General features: G+C 43.4%; 1 protein-coding gene and 1 long non-coding RNA gene across 2 annotated transcripts; one reads left to right on the top strand and one right to left on the bottom strand.

Moving 5' to 3' along the window:
• Positions 1–208: 208 nt before the first annotated feature.
• On the bottom strand, positions 209–13,242 carry LOC103653410 (aspartic proteinase PCS1). The gene is made up of 3 exons (XM_008680324.3): positions 13,207–13,242; positions 11,889–11,952; positions 209–1,262 (listed from the first exon to the last, which is right to left on the bottom strand). Exons 1-3 carry the CDS (start codon positions 13,240–13,242, stop codon positions 499–501), a joined length of 864 nt encoding a protein of 287 aa, XP_008678546.2. The 3' UTR covers positions 209–498.
• A 5,253-nt stretch (positions 13,243–18,495) lies between these two features.
• Positions 18,496–21,834, top strand: LOC118476921 (uncharacterized). Its single transcript, XR_004857765.1, has 2 exons — positions 18,496–18,695; positions 20,403–21,834. It is a non-coding gene; the product is annotated as an uncharacterized lncRNA (long non-coding RNA).
• Positions 21,835–22,547: the final 713 nt, after the last annotated feature.

Below are 22,547 nucleotides of genomic sequence, written 5' to 3'. Positions count from 1 at the left end.
TGTCACCGTGTCAAACAGAGCAAGCTTGAAGTGCAATCGTGGGGAGTGAAAAGGGTGGGCAAGGCGACACGCTGGACAGACAGGAAAAAAAATGCTCGACACTGTCCTCCTAGCCACCAAAACAGGCCTCCGGTAATGAGATTTTTGCCATTATAAAATGCTGCATATTCGGCTTTGTCGAAACAGAGGCGTTGGAGACGCATTCGACGATTTAGAAATCCACGGGTCGCGCAGCCGACGAAATAGACTCAAAATCTATTTTATGCATAGAGACGAGCCATTAAGCTCCTGCATCTAACGCCGTGACCTTGCCGTGACTTGCCTCCATCCTTTCTCTTCTCTCTTCCACCGAGTTCTCTCTTCCACCGGGTCGACGCAGTGCAACGCGAGCTTCAGCGTGTCCATGAGCTGCTCGTCCGCGGCTATCCCGGCGGCGGTGTCGCCCACCAGCTCCAGGTCGAACACCTCGCTGGTCCACTCCTCCACGATGGACGCCACTCAGTGCGGCAGGTCGTACTCGACCCACAGGTTCATCTGGTGGTGGTGCCCGATCACGTACGCGGTCAGGGGCACCATGTCCGCGTTCCCGAACGTCAGGCACCACACGCCCTCGGCTCCCCGGCGCTCGCCGGGGACCTTGTACAGCAGCCTGTCCCCCGCCACCGACATCTGCGCGCCATTGAACAGCAGGGTCACGGGCGGGAGCCTCGCCGACGGCGGCGGGCGCCCCTTAGGCACGCGGAAGCAGGTGTCGAACGCTTCTTGGAATGCGAAGCTGGGGTCCTCGAGCGCGGGGAGGAGGGGCTTCGTTTGTTTCAAGAACTCGGCTTTGACGGCGGAGTAGGCGTCCCCGAGGAGGAAGGTGAACTGCGTGCCGGAGTCCACCATCGTCTGACCTGCGCCGGTGTGGTCCGGCGCGAGAACCGACGGCGGGATCGGCAGGGGCTTGCCGCCGACGCGAATGCCGAGGAGCTGGACGGAGTAGGCCACGCGGTCGAAGTAGGGGAGCGGCGGGGTGGGCTGGTACAGCGGCGTGTAGTTGAGCGGCAGGAAGGGGAGGTCGCTGTTGCCGAGCAGCAGCACGCCGGCGTCGTCCCGGTCGGAGATGCAGTACGAGAAGCGGCACGTGCTGGCCTGCGTCACGAAGGAGAGCGCGCCCCTGTTCATCCCCAGCAGCCCGGCCGTCGCGAACAATGAACAGAGTAGAGACGGGAGAAGAGAACCGCGTGCGGACGGACAGCGACGGAGGATGATTAATGATTCTCCTCAACAGCTAATAACGATTGTGAGTCTATATCAACGACTTCGTGTTCTCTATATTTCTATATCGTCGAAACCCTCGCCTACGCTACTGTTTCGACGAAGCTAAATCTGTCGTGTTTTATAATCCCAAAAGCTACCGTTTCGACGAAGCCAAATCTGTCGTGTTTTATAATCCCAAAAGTCTCCCGGTGGATAGTATATTGTGAAGATAAGGGGTTAAATATTCAGGTTTGTAAGACAGAGGGTCACATAGACGTCTAACCAAACTATAGCGGGTTATATATATAGACTCTATTTATCACTAAAGATAATGAACCAATCGATTCATCACCTAGACCTACGGTCCAACCGAACTTTTTAACCAACCAACTAGTCAGCAGTAGAACTATACCGCGAAATGGATCTGATTAAGGGCCTGTTCGGTTGTACCAGAATGAGCCAGGATTCATTCCAGCTCATCAAAATATATATAAATTAGAGAAGTAATCCGGCTAGGAATTAATCCGGGGCTCCAATCCGAAACAACCGAACAGGGCCTAACACGTTTATTAGGTCTGTGGATGACGATTCTATTGGAGCGACATTTTTACATCTTTTTTTTATTTGGTGTGTGTATTTTTTGTTATTTAATACATTTTCGGTCATTCCATTTCAATTTCAGTAATTATGTTATAGTTTCAGCTGTTCCGTTATAGTTTCAGTTATTGCGTTACCGTTACAGTTTTAGTTGTTCCATTACAATCTCAGTCATTCTATTATAGTTTCAGTTATTCTGTTACCATTACAGTTCCAATAATTCCATTACCGTCTCAGTCATTCACTTATTTAGTCATTCTGTCACAATTTCAATCATTTCTGTTGGGGACTTGTTCTCAAGTGCTAAGAGTTAAGAACAAGGCAACATAGAAAATATTAATCGTTAATGCCCTTCGTCCTCCGAAGCATTATTTCCCTTAGGATGTAATGACTTGCGGACGAAGGTTATGAAGGACATACCTTCATAAATTCATCAAACAATGACGAAGGATGAAATATAAAGAATGTAAAAGAAAACATGAACAATCATTTATTATTATTGAGCATAAACAAAAATATTATTGAACTACAAGTGTACCTTCAATCGGAAGGAAATGACAATACAAGCGTGACGCAAAAAGCGAATGCCCAGTCAGCGTGAACAGTACGTGGATACTGTTCACCTATTTATAGACACGGGACACAGCCCTTGCAAAATTACATTCATGCCCTTTACATTTGATAATAACTCTATAGTAGTCTATCGAGGTCTGAATAGCCTTTTCATCTTTAAGTCGGTTCCACTCTTTGCTGTTACGCCGAAGCTTTCCTGCTCAACACCTTCGGCTCTGTATCAACCTTCGTATTATTCCGGTCTACTGCAATGCCGACTTTAGTCCGAGGATACCTGTTCACACATTGTACTATAGAAATACTGTTAAATCCTGTTTTTGAGGACCTTCGGACGCCGAAGGTCCCCAACAGTAGCCCCTCGCAATATTAATTTGTTTGAAATAATAAATTTAGATTGCGATATGGACGAAGGCTTTACGCCGAAGGTCCGAAAAAACACCTTCCCTTTGCTAGAATAGCAACATTCAATGACAAGTGGGGTCTTTCAGCTTTCAACGCACCGAGCGTATAAATACGGCCATACCGCAAACTCATTTTGCACGCTTTCTGGCCAACCACTCCCGCTCACTCAATTTTTAGCTCTTGTGCACTGTGATTTGCTAAGCTTTTAGCTTTGAAGCTTCGGCTTTGAAAACAGTTTTTTAGTGTTTCTGAAGATGTCTGAAGCTGCTAAGAAGGCTGCTGCTGAGATGAAGCTGAGTCTTGATGAAGAGAAGAACTTAGGGTATCTTATAGCGATGTCGAAGACCAACACAGAAAAAATCACCAAGGAGATTCTGGAAGGTTTGTCTGAAGATACTGGTGACAGTGAAAGTTATGATGTGGACAGCGGTGGCGAAGACTCCGAAGATCGTCCCTGGCGACCAAGCCATTCAGTTTATGGTAAATCAACTATCAAAGAGAATCATCTTGTTAACATGAGAGGAAGGTATTTCCGGGATCTGTCCGTTGTGAGGGCCGACGAAGGGGAGAAGACTTGTCCACACCCTGAAGAGAATGAAGTCGTAGTGTTCCGAAGCTTTTTGAAGGCTGGGCTGTGATTGCCCTTGAGCAGCTTCGTCGTGGAGGTGCTGAAGATTTTTGAAGTCTATCTTCACCAACTTACCCCCGAGGCAATCATAAGGCTGAACATCTTCGTGTGGGCCGTGCGAAGCCAAGGTCTGAAGCCTGATGCAAAAAGTTTCTGCAATATGCACGAATTATCATACGAGACAATACCTTGGGGTAAGGAACAGTATCACAATAACTTTGGCTGCTACAATTTTGTTTCTCGGTCTAGGTCAAGCTGCCCCGTGCCAACTTTTCGGAAGAGGTGGCCCAGCGGCTGGATGACAGAATGGTTTTATGTAAAAAATGATCTGAAAGCACGAGAAGACATCAAAGGTATAATCATCCGTCCTATTTGGCAAAGCTTCGGCCTTCGCAGGCCGAAGGTTGAAATGAATGAAGCCGCCGAAGAGTGCCAAAGAGCCTTCGGCGTTGTCTGTTCTTTTATAGGAACAAGGGACTTAGTACAAGAGCATATCGCCTTCAGGGTGTGGCCGCTTGCGGAGAAATGGGAAATGCCACAAGAAACCATTAAAGAGGCCGACGAAGGTGGACTTATCAGGTTTAAGTACACTTTTAAGTTTGGAGATAAATTTATTGAGCCGGATGATGAGTGGTTAAAAAGCATTGACAATTTAAGTGATGAGCTGCTTGGGACCTATTCGAAGGCCGAAGATACTGCAATGTCAGCAGCCTTCGGAGGCCGAAAAAATAAGAGGCTGAATCGGGTATTTGATGCCATCGGGTTTGTCTACCCTGACTATTGCTATCCCATTCGAAGGCAGAAGAGAAAAAACACAACCTCTGCAAAAGAAGAAGCTGCAGCTGCTCCTAGCGAGCCAGAACCGAAAAGGAAGAAAATAAAGGTTCTTACGCATCGGCCGCGCTACATTGAACCAGCTTCGGTGCCTGAGTTTGCCGGAGAAACTTCTTCGGCATCCGAAGCTGAAAAACCAACCGAGCCAACTTTACTGCCAGAAGTCGCAGAAACGGCCGAAGTGCCAATAAAGTCAAAATTGGAACAAAAAATTTTGTTATCAGGAACGAAAGAGAAGGCCGAAGCGCCATCCACAGAAAAAATGGAAGAGGTAAAGGAAGCAACTGAAGGCTCCAAAACATCAGAAGTTTTGAGTCCTGCAGCAAACATTGGGACAGCAAAAAATGAAAAAGTGCCAGCCGTAACTCCGAAAAGAAAGAGAATGGCTAATGTGCTAGATGTACTGGAAACAATCAAATCTTCAAGCACACCTCCGAAGAAGGCTGCTGTCGCTCCTGAAACAGCAACTGAAATTTCTGGTTCTACAGCTCCAGAGCAAGAGATTGAAGCCGAAGCTGGGCCCTCAGAGCCCGCAAAGGTAAAACCCTTGGAAAGTGAGGCAGAAAAAATGACAAAGCCAATTTTTGTTGAAGAAACCGGTGTTGTTGCCCCCGAAGCATCCCCCAAAATTCGTGATTATATTTTCCGTCATGCTTCGGGGAAAAAATTATCAGAAAAAGAAGAACAAGAAGCCCAGCACTATGCCCAAAAACTGAAATATCCAAAGGGGGCGTTAATATTTAATGGCAGTGGAGAAGAAGACTTCTTGTATTGTCTTCCCGACAGCAAGGAGATTTCTGTCTGCCGGGAGATGAGCAAGAGCTTCGGATTCCCGACTTTAGAAGACGGGCTCTCGGTGCTGTCGAAGAACGATCTGGCCGACAGCCTGGCTTACAATAGCTTAAAGGTGCGACAAATGAAATTTTTGTATTTTTCGCTGAGTCCAACATTTTTCGTTTGTTAAAACCTATTGACGCACACATATTTCTTTTTGCAGGGCCTGATACTTAGCAATGCCCTCAGGGCACAGAAAGATGCTGAAGACGAAGGTTGTACTATAGCCCTGAGCAACCTTCGTTCCGAAGTAATTGAACTGAGGAACGAAGATCTCGAAAAAGACAAAATATTATACTCATTGATAAATAAAATAAAGGAGGACGAAGCTGCTTTTAAAAGTCAAGCTGAAGCTCAGAAACGCGAAATTGAAGACCTTCGGAAACAACTGGCCAGAGCCAAGGAAGAACGCATACTTGAAGAAACAAAGCGTGAACTCAGCGATCAATGGGCAGATCACCTAGAAGTGACTGTTGAAGAGCTTCGTTCGTCCAAAAAGAGATGCTACAACAAATCTATAGATTGTGTTAAGAAATTAAAGGCTAGCTTCGCCAAGGTCGGCGCATTCTCAAGTGAGGAAAATTTTTCAAGAGGCAATCCCGAAGGTGTCATCGAATGGATTAACCACGAAGCCGAAGCCTTCGAAGAAATTTTAAATAGCCGAGGAGATATATGTGCCTTCTCTGGCGCCAGAGGGATTGCCACTATCTTAGAGAAGAAGGGCTGCGAACATGTAAAATTTTTAGCACAATCCGAAGCTGCGTTGTCCTTTGAAGATACAAAAGATCCTTCGGCCGAAGCTAGTATAATTGGTGGAAAGTTTTTTACTGATATCTGGGATAATGGTGGCCGAGAGATGGCCGGAGAAATTATTCGAAGAAGTGAAAAGGGCATTCACGATGCTAGAGAAGTAGCTGAGGCTGCTAAAAAGAGCGCAGAGGCCGAAGGTCAATTAGGTATTAACTAATAGTTTTTATCGTGTTGTAATCTTAGGCTTTAAGATTTGTTTACGATTTGTAATAGCAATGTAGCCGTGTCCTGTCCTTCCTCAGATCCTACTGAAGTATCTCCGGGTGCTCGGCCTAGGGGTGATGATGAAATTAAAAAGATGGCTGAAGCTATTATGGATGAAGTTGTCGATCGACTGTTGAACGAAGCTGCAGAAGTGGTACTTAGGGAAGACTAAATGCTACTGTAAAAACATTTTAAATGTAACATGTGTAATATCTTGTAATCCTGTATGAAATATATTTGTTTTATTTTTCTTTATGGTTCAATTCTTTACGATGCATGAAACTTTACATACGTACCGTTTTTGAGTCCTTGGCGAAAAAACACCTTCCCTTCTTTTCATGCTTCGTGAAGAAGAATTACCATTTATCACAACAATATCCGAAGTATCCTGAAAAGTGTTGAAGCTTCGTAGAAACATTCTTCAAAGCTATGCTTCAGAGATCAATATTGTTTCTCCTTGTGACTTGGCATGATTTGCCCCTTTTTCAAAGTGTTTTCCCGAAGATTGATATCATATCTCTTTCTTATGCCACATGCAGTATGATGTATGATGCTTATGTTATGCAAAAATGATGTGATGATGTTATGCTATATAAGGTGATAGTCCGAAGGTACACGCATATCTGCGCGATAAAACACAATCTTTTTGTGAATCAGCGTTGACTTTTCGCTATAAGCCTCCCTTAGGAGCTTCTTCGCCTTTTACTTCAGCGGAATCAGCGTTGACTTTTCGCTGTAAACTCTGCATTCCCTTAGGAACGACTTTGGAGCTTCTTCGCCTTTTACTTAGGCGGTATCAGCGTTGACTTTTCGCTGTATGCTCTGCATTCCTTTTGGAACGACTTTGGAGCAGAAAACTTACACTGCACTCCCTTCGGAGCGGCTTTTTTGTGACTTCGTCAAACTTACTCTGCGTTCGTTAGAACGACTTTTTGTTGCTTCGAAGAATTTTTGATAGTTCGAAGGTCCTTCTTATTATCACAAGTCTTTGAACTTCGATCAATTTAAGCCTGTGGAGAAAACAACATATTTTTTGTAGGAATCAACGAAACTAATTACACGAAACCTAAACAATGTCCTTTATTTCAGAAAATAAAACTGAATGAAAAAGATTGCTATTAAGGTAGGATATTCGTCAATAGATGTGCTTAGACTCTGGCACAGTGCTATTGACTGTACGAGCTTCGGACTGCTCTCTGAAGTCCCTCTGGTGTGGGGTATACTGGCTCCCTTCTGGCTGCTGGCCTTGCTGCAACGGAGGTGGAGGCGGAGGCTGTTGCCAGGAAGCTTGAGGCTGGCTCGCCGAAGCAACAGAAACTGCAGGATGATTACCCACATATTCTGGGATGTAGGGCGAATGATACGAAGCTGTATGCATGACCTGCTTCGGCTGAGCCTGTTGTGCTGCTGCTTCAGCTATTTCCTTTTGCTTCTGAATAGTAACATGGCACATCCTGGTAGTATGGCCTTTGTTCTCACCGCAGAATAAGCAAAAGATTCTTCTCGGTTGATCGCCAAATCTTCCTCCGAAACCCCTGGCGCCTCTGCCTCTTGGAGCTGGAGGTCGGAAGGAGCTTTGTTGTTGCCCTGAAGCCTGTGAGGAGTATTGTGGCCTTTGTTGCTGACTCCCTTTATCATCATTCTGAGTAGAATTGTGAATTGACCTGACATGCCTCGGGTAAAACCTTCCTCCGAAGCCCCTGGTCATTTCAGAAAACCTGAAAGCCTCCTCCCTTCTTTGACGAAAGTCATTGTCAGCTCGAATGTATTCGTCCATCTTCTGGAGCAACTTTTCCAGTGTTTGTGGTGGCTTCCTGGCAAAATACTGTGCTGACGGCCCTGGCCGAAGCCCCTTGATCATAGCCTCAATGACAATCTCATTGGGCACTGTTGGCGCCTGTGCCCTCAATCGTAGAAACCTTCGGACATATGCCTGAAGGTACTCTTCATGGTCCTGGGTACATTGGAAGAGAGCCTGAGCAGTGACCGGCTTCGTCTGAAACCCTTGAAAGCTAGTTAACAACAAGTCCTTCAGCTTCTGCCATGAAGTGATCGTTCCTGGTCGAAGGGAGGAATACCAGGTTTGAGCAACACTTCTGACAGCCATAACGAAAGATTTGGCCATGACTGAAGCATTGCCACCGTACGAAGACACTGTTGCTTCGTAGCTCATCAAAAACTGCTTCGGGTCTGAGTGGCCATCAAATACGGGGAGCTGAGGCGGCTTGTAGGACGGAGGCCAAGGTGTAGCCTGCAGCTCAGCGGACAGGGGAGAAGCATCATCAAAAACAAAATTCCCATGATGGAAATTGTCATACCAGTCATCTTCGTTGGGAAAACCCTCCTGATGAAGATCTTGATGCTGAGGCCTTCGGTGTTGCTCATCCTGAGCAAGATGACGAACTTCTTCAGAGGCTTCGTCTATCTGCCTCTGCAGTTCAGCTAGCCTGACCATCTTCTCCTTCTTGCGTTGAACCTGCTGCTGAAGGATTTCCAGATTTTGAATCTCCTGATCTAGATCATCCTCCGGAGGTGTTGGACTGGTAGCCTTCCTCTTCTGGCTTCGTGCCTCTCTAAGAGAAAGGACGTCTTGATTGGGGTCCAGCGGCTGCAGCGTGCCAGCCCCTGGTGCTGAAGTCTTCTTCGGCGGCATGACGAAGGTGATGCTTGCCGAAGGTGTTGAAAAGCTCAAGAAATGGAAGTGAGTTCACCGGAGGTGGGCGCCAATGTTGGGGACTTGTTCTCAAGTGCTAAGAGTTAAGAACAAGGCAACATAGAAAATGTTAATCGTTAATGCCCTTCGTCCTCCGAAGCATTATTTCCCTTAGGATGTAATGACTTGCGGACGAAGGTTATGAAGGACATACCTTCATAAATTCATCAAACAATGACGAAGGATGAAATATAAAGAATGTAAAAGAAAACATGAACAATCATTTATTATTATTGAGCATAAACAAAAATATTATTGAACTACAAGTGTACCTTCAATCGGAAGGAAATGACAATACAAGCGTGACGCAAAAAGCGAATGCCCAGTCAGCGTGAACAGTACGGGGATACTGTTCACCTATTTATAGACACGGGACACAGCCCTTGCAAAATTACATTCATGCCCTTTACATTTGATAATAACTCTATAGTAGTCTATCGAGGTCTGAATAGCCTTTTCATCTTTAAGTCGGTTCCACTCTTTGCTGTTACGCCGAAGCTTTCCTGCTCAACACCTTCGGCTCTGTATCAACCTTCGTATTATTCCGGTCTACTGCAATGCCGACTTTAGTCCGAGGATACCTGTTCACACATTGTACTACAGAAATACTGTTAAATCCTGTTTTTGAGGACCTTCGGACGCCGAAGGTCCCCAACAATTTCATTATAGTTTCAGTCATTTTATTAAAATTTCTGTTACAATTTATGTCATTTCAATCTATTACATTTCCGGTCATTCCATTATAATGTTATACATTCACTCATTCAGTGGTATGTTACACTTTCTGTCATTCCAATACACTTTCAGACATTCGTTACTGATACAATTTCAGTCGTTCGGTTGGAGCGCAGGGTGCGTAGGGATCGATGCACCGTGGGTTGTTAGGGCATGCGGGCTGATCTTGGTGTGCAAGTCAGCGCGTCGGTATATTTTTTTATAATGGAAACAAAAAGTATCATTCTTACAGATCGGAATATAACAAACATTCACCATAAAAGAAAAGAAAACACATATCGGTAGTTATGAGAATCCAATATTTCATCGCCTTTCTGTTGTCTGTCCAGTTTTTGAGCATTTCGAAGTCATCTAACACTTTATATTTGGGGTAAAAAACTTTTAAAACACTACGAGTTCAGAATAGACATATTCTCATATTTACATAAGTTGGATGTGCACTTATACGTCATAGCTCAGTTTCAAAATACCATATGCTGGCCTTTGCCAGGTCTTCACTGCATCTCGGTCAGGTCTTCACTGCATCCTGTTCTCCTTTAGTTTTGACAGTTGTGAACCAAAGTCAATGTCGTCTTGCATCTTTCCCCTTTACGAGCTCAACACCTCTCATTCCACTATGTGTTCATGAATTACAACCTTGAGGTTTATCTCTATTTAGACTGTAGAATCGTCTGCCTCGCCTTCTAATGGTGAATGGATTGTCTCCAACTGGCTCTCAATCATATCATACGACTCGGCCTACTGCCGCAGCTCTGTAACATCCTTTTCATTCGAAGAAAGGGTAAGCCCCCATCTTCATTCAATCTCTGTTTCCTTGTGTTGACACCAAGTCTGCACAGTACTAGCGTGTTCTATGCGCGTTTTAGTCAAATCACTACAGGACTACGGCTGTAGCTATCAAAGACGTCCGTGGCAAATTGCTAACCAACCCGCATATAATACTATAAAACTTATAGTCCAGTCATCCTGAAGCCTCTCATGCCTACAGATCTACATAAAGGATAAATGCTAGCTGGGTCATCAGCTGGCTGAACATGTCTTCGCTATCGGGCAATAATGCAACTCCACTCCATGCTGACGAATTTATACTGCCGACTGACCATGAATCAGTAGGTGCAAGTGCAAAGACGGGTAGGACTTGTAATAAATCAAAAGAAGAGCTATATGAGTAACGACGGGCATTCATTGGAGGCAGCTATTACAAGTAAATACTTCACAAATCACAATATGATGCATCGACCTCAGCTGCCTTTTGCTTGTGTGGAGAGGCCCAGGGCAGCTCTTCATCCGGAGCCATTAATTAGCCAGACTAATCAACAACCTTGAGCAACATGCATGCTAAAGTACTCGTATTCCCACATTAGTTAGTCTTTTTTGGGTTTGTCCTAATTACGGTTGGTAATGTATCATGATCCAAATATTTCTTCACCAAATGTTAGGGTCTTTAATAAATTTTAGTTCAAAAATGAATATAAATATATCTCAATCCTAATTCGATTTGATTCTTAAATTTTATAGTGCAAAATGTAAAGTCAATTACCGCCCCTAGTTCTAAGTCAATCACTATTAACTTTGATTAATTATGTTAGATGTTTTATAAGATTTTATAATATAAAAAAATTTACTAGATTTATCATGGCTTGAACTATCATTGTATGTAATTCTTTTATTTTAAAATAATTTAATCTTATATATATTATTGATCAAAATTTAAATAGACTTAGGATAAACTCAAAACTCAAAACGACTAGCTCATCCGGACGAAAGGGAGCATGTTAGTTGTAGCTGAGAGGGGAAATCCTAAATAATCATTTATCTCTAGGCCAATAATTAATGCGTACAGTACAAATCACAAGAAAAAATGTTGCAGTCGGGATATAAAACAAAGCTACTAAGAGCATGTACAATCCAAATAAATAAGACGTCTCTTGAGACGTCTCTAAGGGGCTAAGTGAAAAAAATCAAGAGAAGGGCTATTTGTAAAAAGTCTGCCTCTATATGACTCTCGATACATAATATTTCTAGAGACTTAGAATTGTATCATCAAGTTTCTTAGCTGTCTATTTTTTAGATAATGCAACCAAAATTTCTGGATTTCACCTCATAACGAGGATAGGGTCAAACTTATTACAGAATTAGCAGCTCATCTGTCTGCAACAGAGGGAGGGACAAACCTCCAAAATAAAACAACTAGAAAACAAAGGGATAGGTAATTTAGTTACAATGCAATTCTATATGTAAACCTCCATCCATGATGAGCAAAAATCTCCATTGCCACTATCTGTAACTATCGGCAAGCGGACTTTATTTGGTCACCTTTCTCTTCACTTTTCTGTAGCTTGGCCCAAAACCTAAGCCAGTATGTTCCCCTGAAGACCACCTGTAAAAATGTTAGCATTGGAACTTTGTCAAAAACTAAATCATTTGTACTTATCTAGATAGCCCAGCACAAAACTGAAACACCTGTAATAATAAGTTGTTTAGTTTTTGGGTCCACGCCTATCAACCAATTCCTAAAAACATGACGAATTGAACATGGAGGTCTCAGACCAAAACAACAATGGATGTGACGCCAGAGATGATAAGCGAATTGGCAGCGAAAGAATAAATGTTGTATCGTTTCATCACTGTCACAAAACACACATCTTTTATTACCCTACCAATTACATCTTGCTAAGTTATCTTTGGTGAGTATAACTCTGTAACACCCTGAATTTAGGGGTATAAAATTTCTTCTCTAATACCTACCAAATTCAGGTGTTACTCCTTTTCTCATCTCTATAGATTTTCTTTTCTATTCTTTTTAATAGAATTTTGGGTTAGTTATGTGAGAGGTATATTATTTTCTTTAGAATATTAGAACTTAGGGGAGATATGAATGTTTGCATCATGCTGAGCTTAGACTTTGTTTTTGGTTGATGCACATGTTTGAAATATTTGAATTTAAATTGTGGTTTGATTTGATTTGAATTCCATAATGGAAATAAAAAGAAAAGGAATTAGAAATTCAAAGGAAAAAGGAAAACCCAATTCAGCCCAGCCGGCTCATCTCGGTCCAGCCTCGAGCGCGCGCCCGCTCCCTCCCTAACAGGCGGACCCTGCCTGTCGGTGCCAACCCGCGTCCGTGCATCCCCACTTCCTCTCTCTCCCTCTGCCCGGTGGGGCCGTCCCGTCGACACCTTTTTCTCTCTTGAGTGCACCGTTCTCCCTCTTTGCAGCGGGCCCCGCCCGTCATCGTTGACCGCACGTTCACGCACCGTCTCTCGCTGGCCCATGGACCCCGCCTATCAGACCCGTCCCCCCCCAAACCGCCCGCTCGCACGCCGTGGACTCCGCGCCCACGACTCACGACGAGGCCACGCCCGCCCCCACCCCGACCATTTGTAGATGCCCGCACCCCACTCGCTCTCCCTCCTCCCTCACTCGCCCACTAGTAGAACCCTAGCACCTGTCTCACACCGCGCGCGCACCAGAGAAGCTCCACCGTCGTCCGCCTTGGTCTAGGACCTATTCTGCGGCCACCGTCGAGTCCCCGCTATGTCCATTGCCCCAGTGAGCTCTGCCTCAACGCCAGCAACTTGGGACGTCCCTCGATTTGCCCTTTCCCCCTCTATCTCTCTCTACTCGCACTCACCGGACCTACACCATGCAGCCGGAGCCCTGCCGCCATTGACCCGAGGCCTCACCACATCCTTGCCGTCGTTCGAAGGTCCCAAAGCGCTCTCTCGAGGTAACAAACCTCCCTATGCCCCTGATTTCCCCTTTCCTGCCCCTGTATCTGCGTAATCGCTCGCCGGAGTTGAGTTGCACCGCCGCCGAGCCAACCCGCCGTGGACCGCAACCCTCCGGTGCTCCTGCGCCAGTGTCGTGCCCACAATTGTGTTCGCCGCGTCACCCCAAACCCACATGAGTCCTTCCTAGCGCCCCAGGGCCCCCGGTGTGCCCGCGCCCTCGCCTCCGGCGGAGCTCTCCCATAGAGTCGGGCGACGCCACCGCTGGCAGCCAGGGAGACCTTGCCCAGGCTTGCCAAGGGATCTCAGACGTCCATATGAGATCAAGTGGCCAAGATTTAATTAGAGCAGGTCTAATCATAATCGTCCGTTCGGGATCCGGTCGCTCGGGTCCGTTCCTTCACTCGCGCACCTTCAACTGGGCCTGGCTGGTCAGCCTGCCTCACCCTAGAACCGCTGACTTCCCTGGCTCGCTTGTCAGTCCGCGCCCGCGCATGCGCTCCGGGCTGATCTCGACCATCGATCTATGATCGGATGGCTGAAGACATCTTGTACCCCTTCGCTTGGTTATTTTGTTAAAGAGCCCCTCGGTTTTCTGGAAATATAACCCACAGTCATGTTTCTTGCACTCAGGCCCCTGGTTTCTTGCAGATAAGCCCCGACCTTTATTTTATCACAGAATTGGGTCTAATTTAGTGTTTTGAATTCTAGAACTTGGGATTTTCATATCTTTTTCATATGAACTTCAAATTGGTGGTTCAAATTGCAAAATGTTCATAATATTATTCTCTATCTATTTAAATTATAATCTTTCATTGTTTGCATGTCTGAATTTTATGACTAGACAATAGGTTCATTTAAAGTGATGAAATATTTATTAAAAGGAAAATAAAAAGGAAACACCAATGAATAGTTAAGTGGTTAACTTTGTGAAATTAATCTCATGTAATACATGATCCCACCCCTGGAATAACTTTGGTAATTCCTTAAGATAACTATAGTTAAGTTATGTAATCCACAGAGATAGACAGTACTTAGAGAATCACAAACCTCTAGATGTATCAGTCTACCCTAGAGCCTAGAATTCACTTTTGTGTGTATACTTTTCTATTGAACTTGTGTTCACTCTGTTGCATATGTTTGGTGTACTGCTTATTTGTCATTTCCCAAATGTGTTGAGTGAATAATTACTTTGCGTAGACAACGAGCAGTCCGAGGTTTCCGAGTGTATTGTAGGAGACTTCCCTGAGCAGCAACCTGGTGAAGGCAAGTGTCCTCTGACCCATTATGTCCTATTTACTTTATAATTCAATGTTCCGCATACCATGATCAACCTAAGGATTGACTAGCTTTCTATTTACCTTGTCCTTGATTACCTTTTGGGTTATTATGGTTAGCTTTATGCTATTGCTTTACTTTAATCAATGAACAGGATGAGAACATTTATGATACGATGATGTTATCTTGATTACGATGATGAACTTGTGATACTTTAGGGGACTCAGGTTGTTTCCTAAGTACCTCTCCGTAAGGACCTGTTCGTTGAGAGACCACCCGAGATAACAGTACAACCATGAGGGTGGAATGGGACGCCCTTAGCTGATTAATTGGATGAGCTTGGGGTGTAGTTGGCTTTTGTCGTTGTGCCATCAATGGGGGTCGGGGCATAGTGCTTGCTATGCTAAGGGTGGGTGCCGAGGTTCATTCGATTTGGTTTTGTTAGTCACCCACCTTAGGGAGGAGTATTGTGTTTGTACGACTGGCGAAACCTAACGAGCAACTACATACCAGGGAAATCTTCGTAAAGGCTATGTAGTGATACCCTACTAGGCCACCAAGGTAGTGGTCAATGGGGAGTAGCGCTCTCTGGGCAGAAGAGAATCACGGCTCGTGGGTAAAGTGTGCAACCTCTACATAGTGTCAGAAACTGGTATATCATCCTCTTTTATTAGAATAACTTTGGATACTTTTATGCTGATGCTTCATAATGATGATTATAACTATGGTGTTTTGGTATTTCCTTTTGGAGGGAGTGCCATTTGGGTAAAAACTTGGGTTTATTACTAAAACTTGGCTTTCTACTAGTAATAAATACCTGACCAACTAAAAGCAACTGCTTTAAACTTAACTCAACATATAGACAGTCCACTTTAGCGAAACGGGACATTTGCTGAGTACGTTGATGTGTACTCACCCTTGCTTTAAAAACCACCCAACCCTAGGTTGTCCCCATTGCAACAGTGCTCAGAAGAAGATGAAGGCAACATGGAGGACTTTCAGGAGTTTCAGGACTTCGATGAGTTCTAGTTGTGTTTAGTAGCAAACCCCCAGTCAGCTGCCTATGAAGGCCTTATGATTATGACTTAAGGTAATGACTCTGTGGATGTCTCGGACGTCTTGATGTAATAAAGTACTATTTCCTCTTTTGTTCCGAGCAATGTGTGATGATGTCCAACTATGTAATCGTTGTGTACGTGAATTTCTGATCCTGGCACGTACATGGTTTGCATTCGGTTTGCCTTCCAAAACCGGGTGTGACATAAGTGGTATCAAAGCCTTGCTGACTGTAGGACCATTAACCTAGACTAGAATGGTCGCTTTAAGGATTATAGACCCATATTCTCACCTTGACCCTTGGTGTTACTTCAAAAGTTGGTCATCTCGACCAATTCTATGTTATACTACTATATATACTCACCTTACAAAAAAATTTATCTTATTCTGCTTATGGTTTACTTGCTGGTCATATAGTTCTATTCTCACTCTTGTGCTTACGACATCTTTTGTAGATGGCCCGTCTTAGATGCACTCACATAAGGGGAGTGTAACACCCCTGGTGTTACGTGAACTAAAACTCGGACATGTAATCATAAGCATTAATTTGCTTGTTACACCTAGAATGCATTCACCAGATCAAAAATTTTACAATAAGGTGATGCTGTGTGCAAGGTAGAAGACCTAGTTTAGGACCTAAGCTAAACAGGAGTAGGTCATCCCTTGAGCAAGTAATAAATTAACTTGGAGTCTTGAAGTGCTATAGGCAATTCCTAGAGTCTATAGAAAATTTGTTTTCAAAGATAGATCAAGTGGAAGAAATACTTGGACCGAAGGATTAACTTCAAAATCCTAAGGCTTGAAAACCTTGATTGGAATTGAGTGTAAGCAAACAACTCCTAAATCAAGGATACTTTGGACCTGAGTTCTATAAGCCAAAGATGGATTTGAGATTAAGGAGCAACTTTGCATTAGGAGGATGGATAAGTTTTCTTTTGATATGTGTATTAGAAGTGGTGAAGTACTTAGGGTGGTTGAGTATCTCTAACCCCTAAACTGGAACCCAAAAGTGGATTTGGAGATCTAGCCACATTTTGCAAGAGGTAAAAATACCAAGTTGATAGGATTTCCAAAGTTGCACAATTTTGTTATTTGGATATTTCCAAGTTGTGTGAAGAAATTTGGAGAAATTCACAAAGGTTCAGTTTTGGAGTTCCTGAAAATCGCAGCAACTAGGCATTTTTTAGTCCTTTGTAACTTTTTATCTAGAACCATTTTGAAGATGATCATTTTAACAAAGTTATAGATCTACATGAGGAGTATAAGTTTGGTTAAGTCATATAGCTCTAAAACTATTTGGAACTTTGAGTAAAACTGATCCAAAGTAAAGCTGTCAAAAAATGTGGATTTCAGACTTAGTGAAATTCAGATTCTAAATTTCAGCAATTGGAGCAAACTTTGGGCTATTGTAGTTTGGAATTCAAGAGGTTTAGGTTAATGGTTACTATATCAAACTTGTAGAGGAACTATAAGAGTATAAACTTTATTAAGCAACTTGCCCTAAAAACATTTGGGACCGAGGAAAAAGAGTGGTTCCATGTGGTGCTGCTGTATTTCTGAATTTTCAGATTGGAAACAGTAACTGAAACTGAATTTCAGTGTTTTGATAGCAGTTTTGAAGCTTATTTGTGGCTATTCTATAAGGTTTTGTGTTATGGTGTTTGTAGAATAAGTGAAGAACATATAATGTGGAACAACTTTATTATAGGATGGTGGACCTGATTCCATACAAAAAGTGAAGAAATAGTTGTTTATTCTATAAGGTTTTGTGTTATGGTGTTTGTAGAATAAGTGAAGAACATATAATGTGGAACAACTTTATTATAGGATGGTGGACCTGATTCCATACAAAAAGTGAAGAAATAGTTGTTCAAAGATTGGATTGTCAGGTTGGTTAATAACTGAATTTTAATTCAGTTCTGAACCCTGAATGGCAGCAAGTTGTCCAGTTTGGAGCTCTATGATAATTAATCTACGGAGATTTTGGTTAAGAGTTCTGTAGTAAAGTCAAAGTCCATATGAAGGGAAACATGTCTCTTGAAGTGAGTGGGCCTGGTACTGTAAAAGGTTGTGAGTAAAATTGCCCCCAAACTTGCCCTGTCAGAATTAATGTATGCTGTTTCAGACCTCTAAAACTGAATTTTCAGTGTTTTTCTTTAGACTTTGGAGCTAGTTGATGGTTGATCCAAGGGGTAAAAGCTTAAGGGTTTTTTGGAGGAATCGTAGAGGGTTGTTTAGTGGACAAGTTATATTAAACTTGCTCTCCCTATTATTATGAGAAATTGAGAATTTGAAGGGGGTTAACAGGGAGGTATGCAACAAGACAATAGAGCTGATGAGGCTGATTCAGAATTGGGTTCAGATTCTGTTCAAGTAACTGAAGAAGATCTGTCTTCCTTGTTGTGTTTATATTTGAGTGAAGGGGTAGAGATAAGGATTAAATGCACAGCTTAGAAGTTTGGGGCTCACTCTTTACTGAAGAATATCCAGTTTTGGACTGTTTGAAGGTAGTGAACAGGGAGACTTTATCTGTTAGCCTTGGGTGGATTGAGCTGGGCAGCAAAGGAACTTTAGTGGCTACCCCAGCAGAAATATCAAGTCGTGGACCTCTTTGTGCTTAGCCACAAGTGGTGTTCTTAGCCACACGCCTGACTGTCTGTGTTCACTGAATAAGGTTGATATTTTGGGCTGTTAGAGCATATCCACAAGGGATATTTGTGTGCTAGCTGTCCAGATTCAGTGTCTATATTGTGCCTGTCAGTTGGTGAGTATTTGATGCATGAAAGCCACGTATTGGAGCCCAGGTTGTGCTGGCATCTCTGGGAACTCTTCACCTCCATGCACTGCACAGGTTCAGTGACATCTGTCCTTAATCTGTGGCTATAAAACTTGGTCCAGGGAAGTTTTCCTCCTTATCCTCAAGCTCCAGCCAGGTTGCAGCGTGTGTGTGGGTGGTAAATCTTCTGTCCACACCAGTGTTCACCTCTCCCCTGCCCAAGTTTGCCCAGTCCCTAGGTGGTGACCATCGTTGGCAATTAGTCCACCTCGCCGTAACCAGGTAACTTTCAAAGTTTCCTTAGCCGAGCTATACATGTTTTGTGCTCTACATCAGATAGTGAAGCTCATATGATGATGAACAAATCTCCTTAAGGCAGTCTTGTTGGATGTTATATGAAAATTGGAGTAAAAGCTGCCTAAAGTTGGGCTGTCAGGTTACCGAAGATTGAGTTTGTTCAATTTCTGAAATCTGTATTGCAGCATATGGTGCTTAGTTTGGAGTTGTTTGGTGATTAATCTGAGAGACTTTATACTATAGTTTCTATAGTAAACTTGGAGACCAAATATTAGTGAACAACTTTACTTAGGGAAGCTTGGATTGGTACTACACCAATTTGAGAGAAAATGGTGCTACAAAACTCCCTGACAAAGTTAGTATGGGGCTATTCAGTTAGCTGAGACAGGATATTTTATTATTTTTTACTCAACTTCAGTGCACCACAACTCTTGTTCTGAGTATTTTGAGCCTTGGAGTGTTATACCAAATAGGAATGGCTATAATTGGAGAGTAATTTTGGTTAAGAAAGGTTGGTCTCTTGTTGAGGGGAATTGGGAGATATCAGGGACTGAACATGGAAGTGTGCAGATGGGGCAGCAGGGCTGGTGCGAGTGATTAGTGTTGATGTAGGATTCTAAAGTAGGCCCCTATCTCCATGTTCTGCCTCATATGGTAATATAAATTGAGATAGAGTCGAGGTTCCTAACTGAGGTCTAGAATCCTTACTCTCTATTGAAAATATCCAGGATTTTGGACTGTTTTCTGGGCAGTAAATCCTTATCTGTTGGTCTTGACAGTATGAGCCAGAACAAATTCAGTGATGGCCTGCAACCTGTAATAATATCCTAAGGCACTGTTAAATGGTTGTTGCTGACCAGTGGGTTGAGAATAACTTTTGTTAAGTTGACTTGATTTGTTGCTAAGTGAAATTAGGTGATCAAGGGATCTGAACGGGGAGGTCTGTAAGGGATCAGTGGTGTGCTGATTCAATTTCTGTCACTATGATCCTGTGTTTTTCTCCTAACTTTGGAGCCTTGTGATAATTACTCCAAGAGAATTGGGTTAGGGATTCCACATCCAGATAAAAGACCACATCAAGGACAACAAGTTTCATACAAAGAATGGGCTTGCTACTGTATAAGTTGGCAGTAAAAAGGTATCCCAAACTTCTCTGCCAGAGTGGGTGCAGTGCTGTTTCAGTTCACTGAAACTGAACTTTTCTGTGATTTTGCTCTATTTTGTGGCATCATAACTTTTGATTAGTATGGTTTCAGTCTGGGGATGCTATGCCAAAGTGGTAGAGCTATGTCTAGAGAATAACTTTGAGTAAATGAGTTAGGTTTGTTGTTGAGGGAATTTGTGAGTTACAAAGCACTGAACAGAGGGAGAGGAATGGAGCAATGGAATATGAATTCAGAGAACTGAAAACAGGTTCAGTGAATTATGGCTGATTCTTGGACACTATAACTTGTAGTACATGCAGTTTGGTTCCTTGCTTAAGGCATAAATGAAGCACTTGGTTGGTTATGGAGGCAAGGTTTCCTAGTTTGGTTGGTGAATTGTGTTGTGATATTAGAGTATTTAGCTCTCTTAAAGTTTTGTTAGTTTTTGTATGCACCTTTAGAGAGGTGTAAGTCTTGTGATGTTTTTTAGTATTTTCTTTTCAAGTTGCATCAGCATAAGCATTCATGTTCATATCTTTACATGTAGAATTCCCAGAAGAAGATGAAATTCAAGAAGTAGTTTCTGAAGAGGAGTCTGCTCCAGTGCCTGCTCATCAAGTGGATGGAGCTATCTAACTAAAGGTTGGGTAGAAGGATCTAGAACCTCCTCACTGCAACAAAGGCAAGCCCCGGTGCATGCAACCCCTTCCTTGTGTTTTTAAAAGATTTTTATACACTTTAAGTCTAGTGAAATGTGCATTAAGTTTATAGGAGTTGCTTGGAAACTATTGGATGCATTGCCTACCTTGATATCCATACCTTTATAGATACTTCTGATGAAGTATCAAAATATGATTTACAAAAATGCTTAGCCCTGCTTAGATCTTGTGGATAGAGGTTGTCTTTTGCATTAATGCCTAGCTCAGGGGTTATCCTGAGAAAGGACGGCTTCTACCTGCAAGAATATATTTTTATTGGGAGCATAGTGGGATCTTACTGCAAAGTTCCCTATAATGCTCTTTTCATCCTAAGGAACACAGACAATCCTAAGGATGGAAGTACTTAAATCAGGACTTGGGCTAGGAACAGGTGATGTTCCGTCCAGGTTAATTAAGGATTGGATGCGTATGTAGGCATGTATGATCAAGGACTATCTTAACTGGCCACATGCCCTGGATATGGGACAGGGTAAGCTTGAACCCGGCTATTCCATACATGAAAAGACAATCACGCACTGGGAGTGGAGAGATGGCGAGAGTGGCACGTACCCTCCTGGCAAAGGACCGCCTAAAAGGGGTGGTGTGCTCTCGGGTGGCGCGGACCTGTTCATGCAGTGGAGGATCCGTGGGAACGGTTGACATATGCAAAGGTTAAGTGCTACATATGTCATGTGGTTAGAGATCCTCAGCTGAGTAAATCGATTCGGATCACCGTTATATCCCCGAAGAGTGGAGACTTGATCGCTGCCCTGCAACCTAAGTCAGGATGCAAACATTAGGAATAAAAATGATGTTGTATTGATGAGATGGTGAAATTATACTAGATGCAACCAGAGTCTATTAATATTTAATCTGGCGTTAAAATATTGAAAGTAAGGACTCACTTTAGTAAGCTATTTCTGCAAAAGTATCTAAGTTGATTCTTGCTAAAGCCTTTTCCTTGATTCCTATTTAACCAGCATATCCTTGAGAGTCATTTTCCCTTAGTCGGGTAAGGCTTGCGAAAGTACACTCCGTACTCAGGGTTTTCGAACCCATGTTGTTGTAGGTGATGAGAAGTACTCTAAGTGTTCCTGTGGCTGGAGGGCGTTTCCAGTTCTGGGGGAGGATTAGTTAGGCTTGTGTATAAGCTTTGGAGGGTTCCTACCTTCCTGCTATTGTAATAAGTTATGCACTTTGAGTATATCAGGACTTGTAATAAATGTAACTCTTCCTATGTAATAAGCTTCAGTTTTAGAAATAAAAAGAATGTTTTGTAAAGTCTTCCGCTCTTATCTCCGAAGTGTGTGTATCGAATGTGATTACTGTAATATGCATGTATGGTGGGAGATCCTTGGGATGATGAGTTCAAGTTGTTGAACTCGTGATAGGCTTGTTAAGTTACCTGGTACACGTGCATAGCCATCTGAGTCCATCAAGGCAAGGATTGGTGCACGTGGGCCTGATAACTTGGGAGGGCTGCCACAGGGAGTAGCCCAATCCTGGTGAGAGTCCTACCTCGCCACCCATGCTGGCCCTGAAGCTATCACTTGGGAGGAGTTCAGAGACAACTTTCGCTGGTACCACGTTACTGAAGGTCTGATGATAGTGAGGAAGGAAGAATTTGTGGCATTGAAGCAAGGCCCCCTGTCTGTCAGTGAGTACCGGGACAAATTTCTGCACTATCTCGCTATGCACCCAAGGATGTCAACACTGATGCCAAGAGGCAGTACATGTTCTTGAGAGGTTTGGTTGACCCCCTTCACTACCAGTTGATGAACCATACCTTCCCTACCTTTCAACACCTCATTGATAGAGCTATAATGACTGAGAGGAAGCGCTGGGAAATGGAAGACTGAAAGCGCAAGATTGGTGGACCTCAGGCTGGGAGCAGCAGTCATCCCCGTTTTTCAGGCAATTCACCCCAGCAGTTCAAGCAGAGTCACCCTCAGAGACACCAACACTAGCACCAACATCAACATCAACGTCAGCAT

Source organism: Zea mays, chromosome 4 (genome assembly GCF_902167145.1).
Source record: "Zea mays cultivar B73 chromosome 4, Zm-B73-REFERENCE-NAM-5.0, whole genome shotgun sequence".
NCBI lineage: Eukaryota > Viridiplantae > Streptophyta > Magnoliopsida > Poales > Poaceae > Zea > Zea mays.
Note: the sequence above shows the minus strand (reverse complement) of the source record. Positions and strands in the feature narration are given on the sequence as shown.